At 49.0% G+C, this 11,081-nt stretch overlaps 1 protein-coding gene across 12 annotated transcripts in view; it reads right to left on the minus strand.

Moving 5' to 3' along the window:
- Positions 1 to 7,511, minus strand: part of TCP10L2 (t-complex 10 like 2) — a 35,948-nt gene extending 28,437 nt beyond the window's left edge. For 3 of the 12 annotated variants that reach the window (XR_004184486.1, XR_004184485.1, XM_031667577.1), the window contains exons 1-4: positions 6,707 to 7,056; positions 4,931 to 5,075; positions 3,435 to 3,650; positions 101 to 238 (exon numbers count right to left, since the gene is read on the minus strand). Coding sequence is in view for 8 of the 12 variants with exons in the window: in XM_031667577.1 (XP_031523437.1) it covers positions 101 to 238; positions 3,435 to 3,650; positions 4,931 to 5,074 (498 nt within the window). In the remaining 4 variants the exon portion in view is untranslated. Of the gene's footprint in view, positions 1 to 100; positions 239 to 3,434; positions 3,651 to 4,930; positions 5,076 to 6,706 lie in introns of all 12 variants that reach the window. The other 9 variants (XR_004184484.1, XR_004184483.1, XM_031667575.1 and 6 more) reach the window with 9 other exon arrangements.
- Positions 7,512 to 11,081: the final 3,570 nt, after the last annotated feature.

The following is an 11,081-nucleotide window of genomic DNA, read 5'->3' on the forward strand; positions in this document are numbered from 1 at the left end:
CCCAGGGAGGTGAGATTGTGTGGTGAGGAGCTGACGGGGTGTGTGTGTTTGCGTCCAGAACGTCTGCTGCTCTTTATAGATGATAAGCACCAAGGGTCACCTTTGGAGGAGTTAAGTTGTTAGATGACGACCTTTGTCCCAGGACAGTGGCACTCTGACTCTTGTGGCAAAAGTATTTGGGCATCATCTCCTCATCAACTGGCAGAGGTGAAATTTTTCCAAAAGCGAGTTCCCATGCCTAAAAGACAAAATGCAGGGAAAATGTTCACATTTTCGAAGGGAAAATAAATTCAAATTTTAATACAATCAAAAATAATTGGACTGTCCTAGAAAATATTAGGGTACAAGGTGGGGGGACTTGGACTGGGTTTTCCCCCTAACATGTTTATAAGAACACAAACCCTCACCCAGCGTTTGTGAAGGAACCTTTGTGGAGCCCATGTTTGCTTTGTGTTTCTTATTGTGGTTCCCTGTTTCAAAATGATCACAGGCTCCCAAAGGCCACAGAATACACAATAGCCAACATATCTTCCTTTAGACTCCTGTGTCTTCAACGGGGAATGTGGTAACGGAGGAGGAAAGTGTGATGCTCATTCTAGCGTCTCTACAACTTGTCTAAGATTCGAAATGCAAATTCTCAACTTTCCCTGTTACCAGCAGACTGACCTGGAACAGCATCATCCTTCAGGTGGGAGGAGGTGTGTTCGGTCTGGAATGTCTAATTATTCCCCGCTGTCCCCTCTGAGGAGGAGGAGGGAGTGAGAAGGGGAGAGGGTTGCTATGAATGAACCCTTAATACCAGATCCGGAGTGGCTCACCCACACAGCCGTGCCCGCATTCGGTGGGTGCTCGTGCCTCAGCCTTTTAGATACTCAGTCCCTAAAACTGTGACTACACACAGATACACCTACACATATTTGAAGTGTGGGATTCACATGTCCCGTCCTCTTTCTTCAGATCAGGTCTGCTCTTGTGAGCATAGATCCTCTTCTCATAAACAGCCCCATGGTGGCCAGTACGATGCACAGAATCAAAAACATTTGGAAATTCACCAAACTCTAGTCTCGAAATAAGAGAATGATCAAAACTGCAGGGAGTGTGAAGACAGAATGAGACTTCATTGACTCTTGGGGTTATTGTTATGGTAACATTTCGGCCAACATACAATGATGCAAATGGGGCAGTAGATGCTATTTTTTAGGAACTGGCATACAGTATACGCAGGGAAAAAAATCCCTGTGGGTCTTTTCAGGGTCTCCCCACAGAAGGTAGACAATCCCGGCCAGTATTTGTGGCAATTTCCCGCTTTCTACCTCTGACGGAGGAACAGCCTGCCCGGCTTTCACTCTTCCTTCCACTGAAGGACTGGGCGCTTTGCTGTGCTGAGAGGCTAAACCCGCTTTCTTTCTGAGGCAACAGAAGCCATCTCCATGGAGAAAAAGCTCTCGCAGAGCTCCCGAAGAGTGGGAGTAACTTCCAAGATTTCCCGTAATTTCTTGTAGAGGAATTTGTGGCTGTTCTTGCCATGCTGGGAGAACCGACCACAGAGCAGGCTACTCTGGAATGTATTCTGTGGGTGCCTGTGTGTGTGTGTGTATGTGTGCGTACGTGTGTGTGTATGTGTGCGTGCGTGTGTGTGTGCGTGCGTGCGTCTGTGCGTGCGCGTGCATGTGTGCATGTGTGCGTGCGTATGTGCGTTCGTGCATGTGTGCGTGCGTGTGTGTGCGCGTGTGTGTGCGCGTTTGTGTGCGTGTGTGTGTGAGTGTGTGTGTGTGTGTGTGTGTTGTAATCACTGTGCCGTATAGGAACTATTCTAAGTCCTGGAAGTACCGATTTAAAAGTTCACACCATAAGTGCGGATAGGAAATGTTAGTACTTTTCTTAACCCACTGAGAAACATCTCCACTTACATTTGGAGGCTGTTCACATGGTTCCATGTGTCCTTACCTGTGCGTATAATTTTAATGATTCAAGCTGTTTAGACCCATGTGCGGGAAATAGAGCCCAGACAAGGCAGTGGTAACACTGGGCCACATTCACACTGTCTTAGACTCGGTCTTTGAGCCACATGTGATGAAACTCGAAAGCTCAGTGTTCTATAAAGGCAGGCAGGTGCTGGGAGGCACTGACTACTTCAGCATGAGAATGCTGGTTCTTCCTTTGGGAGAGAGCAGGGCAATGACATGGGACGGGGGCAGGAAAGTCCTGGGTAGAGAAGGGCAGGTCCCTGGCTAGGGCTCCACCCCCGGGCCTGTGCCCACGGACCTAGGCATTTCTGCTTTTGTGCCCAAATGTTGCATTTCCCAAGACCACCCTGGCCCACCATACTCCCATCTTGTGCCTGTAAAAACCCCAAGACCCTAGCAGGCAGAGACACAAGTGGCTGGCCTCGAGAGGAACACATTGGCAGATGCCAGCAAGCCACTGACTGACTGAATGACACCGAGATTGGTTAGGGCGGTCAGAGGAGAGCATGGCCGCTGGACAGCCCAACTCCAGGTGAAAACCACCTTCTCACTCCGTCTCTGTTCTGGCTCCCCCGTCTGCTGAGAGCTACCATCACCCAATAAAAAACCTTGCACCCATCCTCCAAGCCCACGTGTGATCTGTTTTTTTCAGGTACACCAAGGCAAGAACCCAGGATACAGAAAGCCCTCTGTCCTAGTGATAGGGCAGAGGGTCTAACTGAGCTGATAAACACAAGCCGCCTACCGACAGCTAAACTGAAAGAGCGCCCTGTAACACACGCCCACTGGGGCTTCAGCTGTAAACATTCACCCCAGACCCTGCCATAGGGTCGGAGCTGCACAGCCTGCCGGTCTCTACGCTCCCCTGGAGGTTTGAGCAGTGGGACACCGAGGAAGCGAGCCACACCCCCATCGCACACCCTGCGAGGAGGACAAGGGAACTTTTCCCATTTCAACAGGTCTCTATCGCATTCTACACAGCCGTCCTAGTGGATGAACAGAAGGACACCAGGCCGCTGAGCTGGCTCTGGAGTCAGTCTGGGTTCGAATCCCAGCTCTGCATTCTCCAGCCCATGGCTGTGATGGAGTTAGTAATAATATCCATTTCATAGGGTCGTCGTAGAGCGTAAGACGTTAAAGCTCCCTACCTAGCCCATGTAAAGTCCACAGTAAGGGTCTGCTGCTGTTGTCCCGAGGCATCATGAGATGTCTTAGAATTCTAGACTTGAGACATGCAGCCTGGAGGCGGCTGTGCTTCTGTCTGCTGGAGCTCCAGCTGAGAGGCCTGATATACCCAGTTCTTTAATCATTACTTATGGGAAATGGAGTTGATGGAAAGACAGGGAACCCCCCGCCACCTGGAGCGTGTGTGATACCACATCACCCAGCGATAAAATCCACATCTTTACGGGGACGCTATTTTTACATAATGCAAACGACACAAAAACACAAATGCACTTTTGGTACCAGAGTGTGTGATTCTCGCCCTGCGTGTGGGCGTGCTACAGGTTTCTTCCTGGCTTCCCATTGCTGCCTCTTCAGATGTCTCAGCTCTTCTCGGAGCTCCAGGTTCTGCTTCCTCAAAGCATCTATATGATTCTGGAGTTTTCTGTGAACATCAGCCCACAGAGACTCCTGTCTCCCGAGCTCTTGGTAGAGTCTGGTGATCTGCTGTTGTAATGGCTGTTATTGGGAAGACAACAACAGAAAACCTCTCAGACATCACAATGGGTGCATTTATCTACAAAATACTCAAGCCCTCTCTGGTGTAAGACCAACATCTTTCTAGACAGAAAGACACCCGATGAGATAAACAGGACTACCACAGCCTTTTTCCTTATTTTCCTTTTTTTTTTTTTTTTTGAGGCGGGGTCTCTCTCAGTCACCAAGGCTGGAGTGCAGTGGCATGATCTCAGCTCACTGAAGCTTCAAATTCATGAGCTCAAGTGATTCTCTTGCCTCAGCCTTCCTAATAGATGGGACTACAGGCATGCACCACCACACTTGGCTAATTTTTGTTTTTTTAGTAGACATAGGGTTTCAACATGTGGCCCAGACTGGTCTCAAACTCCTGGGCTCAAGCGATCCACCTGCCTCGGCCTCCCGAAGCCCTGGGATTACAGGCATAAGCTACCATGCCTGGCTATAGCTTTATTCTTATTAAGTAGTGTTTATTATGTGTTACTCTACATGATATAACCAGATATAGATGTTCAGTGAATTATACTTCTTTGTTAAAACACTACTACGGCAATAAGAGGTTGGCATTCTTTTTCCTTCTTTATTTTTTTTTTTAAGACATGGTCCTGCTCTGTCAACCATGCTGGAGTACAGTGGCGCGATTTCAGCTTACTGCAAACTCCACTTCCCAGGTTCAAGCAATTCTTGTGCCTCAGCATCCTCAGTAGCTGGGATTACAGGTGTGCAGCACCACACCTGTCTAATTTTTGTATTATTCGTAGAGATGAGGTTTTGCCATGTTGGCCAGGCTGGTCTTGATCGGACCATAGAACCTCCAGCCTGGTTCTGAGAATAAGTGGAATCGTGAGCCCTGCACTGTGTGGCCCTGACCACAAGGACCCATGGCACTTTCATGAGAGCAAGCACTGTCCAACAGGGTCCGGTGAGGAAGGGGGTTGCTGGGATGGTGTGAGGCATGTCAACCTTCTGATTTTCTTTAATGAAGTTTTTAAAGTCTGGTGCCTTCTCCTGGATTAGAGGAGAAAAGCTGGAATGTTAATATTTTCTTTAACTCCCCATCCTGTCTCCCATCCACTAAGAGAGAAGGTTGCAGAGAGGAAGAGAGCCACGTGCCCCTCAGAGAGGAAGTTCAGCATCAGCATCCCGGGGTGGCTCATTCCTACAGGGGTCCGGTGAGGGGAAAGTCCAATGACAGCCCTCAGGGACAGGAATCAGGGTCCCGCCTGGTGGGACTAACTCTGTCCCCACAGAGGTCAGCTCACCGGCATCTCCCCGGCGTTGCCATCCTCCCTGGGGACCTCGGCGGCCGCAGCTGTCTTCTCCATGGCAGCCCCAGCTCCTGGGCGTGGGTCTTCTGGGTGGGTGCCCTCCTCGGGCTCCCCGGCCTCGAGCTGACCCTCCAGCATCCTGGTTGGGAAGGGAAGAGCTACGGCGATGTCTGAATGCAGCCCCCCTTACCCACTCAGTGTGGGCTGAAGGCCCCAGCCTCAACCTAAGGGCAAGCAGGAACAACAGCTGCTCTTCTCCCCCAGGGTCCTGTGCACATTCCCAAGCCCGAAGCTGACCAGGTGAAAGGACACCACGGATGCAGGGACTGAGCTGTCCACACCTGGCTCTCCATCATCCTCCACGGAAAACACTTCAGTTCCTAGAAGATCAGCCTGACGCCTAACACACTCTCACCATCCACAGACGGAGGGACTGAGCCGTCCACACCTGGCTCTCCACCATCCTCCGTGGAAAATGCTTTAGATCTTAGATCAGCCTGACACTTAATGCACTCTGGTCATCCAGAGAAGGGTGTGAGCGGGGTGTGAGGTGGTGTGAGTGGGATGTGAGTGGGATGCGAATGGGGTGTGAGTGGGTGTGAGTGGGTGTGAGTGGGATGTGAGTGGGATGTGAGTGGGATGCGAATGGGGTGTGAGTGGGATGTGAGTGGGGTGTGAGCAAGTGTGAGGGGAATGTGAATGGGTGTGACCAGATGTGAGCAGGATGGTCTCGGGGTATGAGTGGGATGTGAAGTGGGAGATGGTCATGGGTATGGAAGTGGGGATATGGAGGTAGGATGTGAAGCAGGTGTGAGAGTGGAATGTGAATGGAGTGTGAAGCAGGTGGAATGATGCAGTGTGGAAGTGGAATGTGGAGTGGAATGGTGCGGATGTGGAAGTAGGATGTGAGTGGGGTGTGAGCGGGTGAGTGGGATGTGAGTGGGATGGTCGCGGGTGTGAGTGGGATGGAGTGGGGTGTGAGCGGGTGTGAGTGGGATGTGAGGTGGGATGGTCTGCGGGTGTGAGGTGGGGATGTGGTGGGGAGGGTGGTGGCGGGTGGTGGAGTGGGAATGGTGAATGGTGTGAGCAGATGTGAGCAGGATGGTCTTGGGGTATGAGTGGGATGTGAGTGGAATGGTCACGGGTGTGAGTGGGGTGTGAGTGGGATGTGAGTGGGATGTGAGTGGAATGGTCACGGGTGTGAGTGGGATGTGAGTGGGGTGTGAGCGGGTGTGAGTGGAATGTGAACGGGTGTGAGCAGATGTGGGAGTGGAATGGTCGCGAGTGTGAGTGGGATGTGAGTGGATGGTCACGTGCGACCCTGAGGGAATTCTCAGCCCTTTAACCGGCACCACTGGATCAGCACCCACTGGAGGGCACAGGCAGACCCACCACTGTTGAGTCTGAGTCTTGAACCATCAGATATCTTTTGTGAATTCATGGTGAAGACGCGGAAAGGAAACCTCTTTTTATAGGTACAGCATTTATGCCAGTTCTAGGAAGCTCACAGCAATCAGAAAACTAAAACAAAAGAGAAAACGCAAAGCTTCCTGCAAGCCTGCAGGGTCCTCTCTGAAAGCTGCTCCCACCCCGCCTCACCCTCTGGGTTTTAGGAAGCGAGTGGCCCCCAACGAAACCCCAACTGTTTATTCATAAACTTCTCACTGTATACAAATCAGAGAATGAAAAGTTTAACCACAGTGATCTCAGAAATGCTGTTTAAAAGAGTCTCCTGATGGAAGCGAATCGAAGGTCAAGAGCAAGACCTACCAGTAACCAGATCCCTGGCCGTTCCCTTCCCCGCGGGGACTGGGACAGTTTCTGTGGAAGTGGGCGGGGGTCCAAGGTCCTCACAGCCCTGAGAAAGCACCTTCTTTTCTGCTCCTCCGAGGGGATACCCCAGTGTCCTTGACCCCAAACTCGTGACCCCCTCAGTCCGGGGAAGACCCCTTCTCTCAGCCCCAACACCAGACCTGATCACAACACCTGATCCCCACCAGTTACTTCTGCTGGGACCGGATCATCTGGGCCGTGTCCCCACAGCTGTCCCCAAGTCCTCCCGCGTCATCTCCAGAGACCAGGGAGCAGCAGACGGTTCCAACGGACTTTCTGTCTTAAAGGGGCATGAGCGTCTCACTCAGTGTGACCACTGGACCAACTCAGATAATGATTAAACACCCCAAACCTGCAATTCTAGCAAAGAATCTCATTGTCAGTGGAGTCCATCCATCCACAAAGGACATTGGAAAGAGTCAAACTGCTCCTTCTCATTGACAAAAACCATGTGTTTAACATCAGGTCTTCAATATGCAACGTGTAGTAAGAGTTCATTTCTCTGAGCATAAATTCTTGAAGAAATATAAACTTTGTTTGGATGTCAAATTATTTACTAGAAAAAACATTTTTATGAAGGGAAAATAATATACGTGAGTCTAAATAGGAGACAGGATTCAAATTTTCATCATTTCACAAAATGCATCTCCATCTGAATTGTCGTGTGATTTTTGTGATAGAGAAGAGAGTGAGGAACAAGCAGGAGTCAACGTTCCTGTTAAGCCCTGGCCGTCCTTCTCATCCACGTGCTGCCTGTGGAAAACACACCTGGGGCTCCCCTGAGGCTGCTCGTGCTGCGTGTCACCCGGATAGTTCTGCAAGCCACTTTAGCATACAATATTGATAACACATTCGTGATGAAACGAAGAAACTACCACAAAGAGGACACAGAAGGCACTTTGTCCCTGCGTGTCATTCTGGCCATGGAGTGTAGGTCTAGGGTGTGTGAGGGATGTGTAGTGTCCCGATGTGTGTGAGGGGTTGTGTCTCCTGAGGTGTGTGAGGCTGTATGTGTGTCCTGAGGTGTGTGATGGTTGTGTGTGTCTTGAGGTGTGTGAGGGTTGTGTGTGTCCTGAGGTGTGTGATGGTTGTGTGTGTCTTGAGGTGTGTGAGGGTGTGTGTGTGTGTGTCCTGAGGTGTGTGAGGGTTGTGTGTGTGTGTGATCTAAGGTGTGTGAGGTTGTGTCCTGAGGTGTGTGAGGTTGTGTGTGTGTCCTGAGGTGTGAGGGTTGTGTGTGTGTGTGTGTATCCTGAGGTGTGTGAGGGTTGTGTGTGTGTGACCTGAGGTGTGTGAGGGCTGTGTTCTTTTCTGTGCTCCATCTCCAGGCCTCCTTGGTTTTGTTAGGTAGGGGAGGAGACGTGGCGGCCCCTCCTCTCATGGGGCCAGGCAGCTGTCCCATCTTCCGCAGTGTCTCCAGAGACCCCGTCATCCCGGGGTCACCCAGGGCGTGTCTCTACCCTGGCCTCACAGCACCCTGAGAAGTTTGACCCAGCTGGAAGCTGTAACGTCCTCGAGGTTCTGGAAGCCTTTCTCAGTCATCTCTACAGGTTGGGGAATGAGGCCCAGTATCTCATGTTCATTTCCACAGGGTTTTATTTGTTATCCCGAGGATGTGTGAGCTCAGACCTGTCCATCTCGCTATCAAAGCAGGTCCACCCGCATGTTTTCATCACCAGCCATCATCGATGTGTTTCAGGCTTCGCAGCTCCCCTCCTGAGCCTCAGCCAGGGTGGTTCCCGGGACAGGGTCCCCCTATTCCTCTCTCTGCTGCGGGTCTCTGTGTACTGCTCTTCCAGGCCTGGCCAGGCCATTTTCTTCACTGAGTCTTCCCCAGATTCTCATCCTGCAGCAAACACGTGTGGCCACTGGTCAGGGCGGAGCCTCCTGGGCGTTTGGACTGTGGGGCCTTTCCCTTCTCTCTGATAAGTCCCCGTTTTCTGTTCAGCTTCGTGGTGCCTTAGCCGCGTTTCAGGCACGGTCTTCCAGGGGCCTTCTGATCTGAACATTCTGCAGAGGAAACCACGGCACATCTTTCACTCATCTTTTAAAATCAGAAGCCAGTTCCACAGTCGGCTGCTTGAAGTAGCAGCAGACACACTTTTTAAAGTAGCTAAGCTGTTGAAATTTCTGGTTCAAAAGACTAATTTTATAGTGGTGCAGACCCTGACAAAAGAAATCACCTTTTATAAATACCATCACTGCAAATGGGCAATGTGACCGGGGAGCTAGTGAGATGCCATTGAGATTGGAACCCACTCCACTGGAGGTAGCTGAGCGAATTTGAGGATGACTAAATGTGGGAATACTAAGCTAGGGGAGGGGTGCATGTCATCCAAGGAATGACATGAGCTCATACTGTGCCTCAAGTGACACAGATCATAGTAGATTCCAGCGAAATACTTGCAGCTATATTGAGTTCCTCAAACTACCACAAAACTCTTATGGTAAAACTTGTGAGAGGGGAAGATAAGAGAGTATGAGCCCTGTGATCGAATCCAAATATGAATTGTAAAATACGCCTTAATACCATCACCAGTAGCTATAGTGTACAATGATAGAACAAAAAGAGAAAGATTTTCCACATTTTCTAGTTGTTCCCTCAGTGGTGCATTTTAACACTCTCAAAACTCCACTTTCTTTTGGATTTTATGAGCTGAGTCTGAATGTTATAAGTGACACACTCCTTTTTCTTTCTTGCAAGACAGGGTTTTGCTCCATTGCTCAGTCTGGAGTGCGGTGGTGCTATCTCAGCTCACTGCAACCTTGATCTCTTAGGCTCAAGCAATCCTCCCATCTCAGCCTCCCTAGTAGCTAGAACTACAGGTTCACACCACCACACCCAGCTAATTTTTAAATTTTTTGTCGAGACAGGTCTCGCTATGTTGCACTGGCTAGTCTCAAACTTCTGGGCTCAAGCAGTCCACCTGCCTCAGCCTCTTAAGTACTGGGATTACACACTCTTTAAGCATGTTCTCTGTACACTATTTTGTAAAGGTTGAGAATAAGGAAAGACATTGCCCCTTTAAGCAAACTGGTAAGGCAACATATAAAAACTACTCAATCCACAGTAGTGAGTACTTCCATTAATTACATTCTAAAGATTTTTTATTTAAAATAAATTGGGGGAGCACATTGTGCTCTTCAAGGTAATGAACAGAGAAAAATGTCCGATGATTGTTAGCCATCCCAATAATGTATTTACTCTATGTTGTGTTATTTTGTTTTTGTAGTAGGACCCAAGTGATTAGAAAGGATATCACATAGTCAGTGACCAGCTAAGACTGAGTACGGACAGGGGAAGAAGCTAACTTACACCAAAAGGGACCCGGGGCCAGGAGACATTCCTAGATAAACCACTCAACCATATAACATCAACCCATGGCTTCCAATACCAGTGCTGAAGAGGCCACAGAGGAGAGAGAATCCCGAGAAGGCTTTTAATATCTGAAAGTTCTTGTATTACAAGAAGGGAAAGTTTCTTGATATGTGTATGAAGGCCAAGATTGAGATAGAGGTACTAAGGGTGGAATGATACCACATTGAGGCTGGGAGTTTTACTTCTTTTAAATCTTTCTGTAGGTATACCTCTGTGGATCCCCACCACTTCTAAACCATAGTTACAAGGCCAATAAATACATAGAACAATATTCCTACTGCTCATGGATCTCATGCTCTTCCTAATAGCTCTATCCGAACCCTTGATTGCTCATGACCTTGTGTCCATATCATGCTGTCTGATTATTCATCATTTTTCCTGGGTCCCCTTGATATGAAACGTGGATAAAACCATATTTGAAGAAACATGTTATAGGAAAGAAACTCCAATCCCCGACCTTGGAATCTGAGGATTTGTATAATTTGGTCTTTACACAAAAGAATTATGTAATCTGGGGCAAGTCCCTTACAACTGTATTTGAACCCAATTTTATTGCCCGTCTTAGGTCTAAACTCTCAGCTGTGAGTACTAATTTGTGGCATGAGGGTGAGGTGAAACAACAGAAGCCCATGGCACGTCATTGCAGAATATCCATTAGACTTTCGCAAGTCACCGTCATGGATTTCAGGATCTGACTCTTGTCATCATGGAAGACCTCAGAATCTGACCGTTCGTCATCACGGGAGACATCAGGATCTGACTGCTCGTCATTACGGGAGACGTCAGGTACAGCTTAACAATTAGCTAAGGGGTTCATCTTACAGATACCTCTAATTACTGCTTTAGCTAAAAAAAAAAAAAAAAAACCAAAAAAAAACCAACCATGAAAGACACAGGTTTCCTGCATCATATGAACCCATAGTAAATATTTTGTGA

Source organism: Papio anubis, chromosome 6 (assembly GCF_008728515.1).
Source record: "Papio anubis isolate 15944 chromosome 6, Panubis1.0, whole genome shotgun sequence".
NCBI lineage: Eukaryota > Metazoa > Chordata > Mammalia > Primates > Cercopithecidae > Papio > Papio anubis.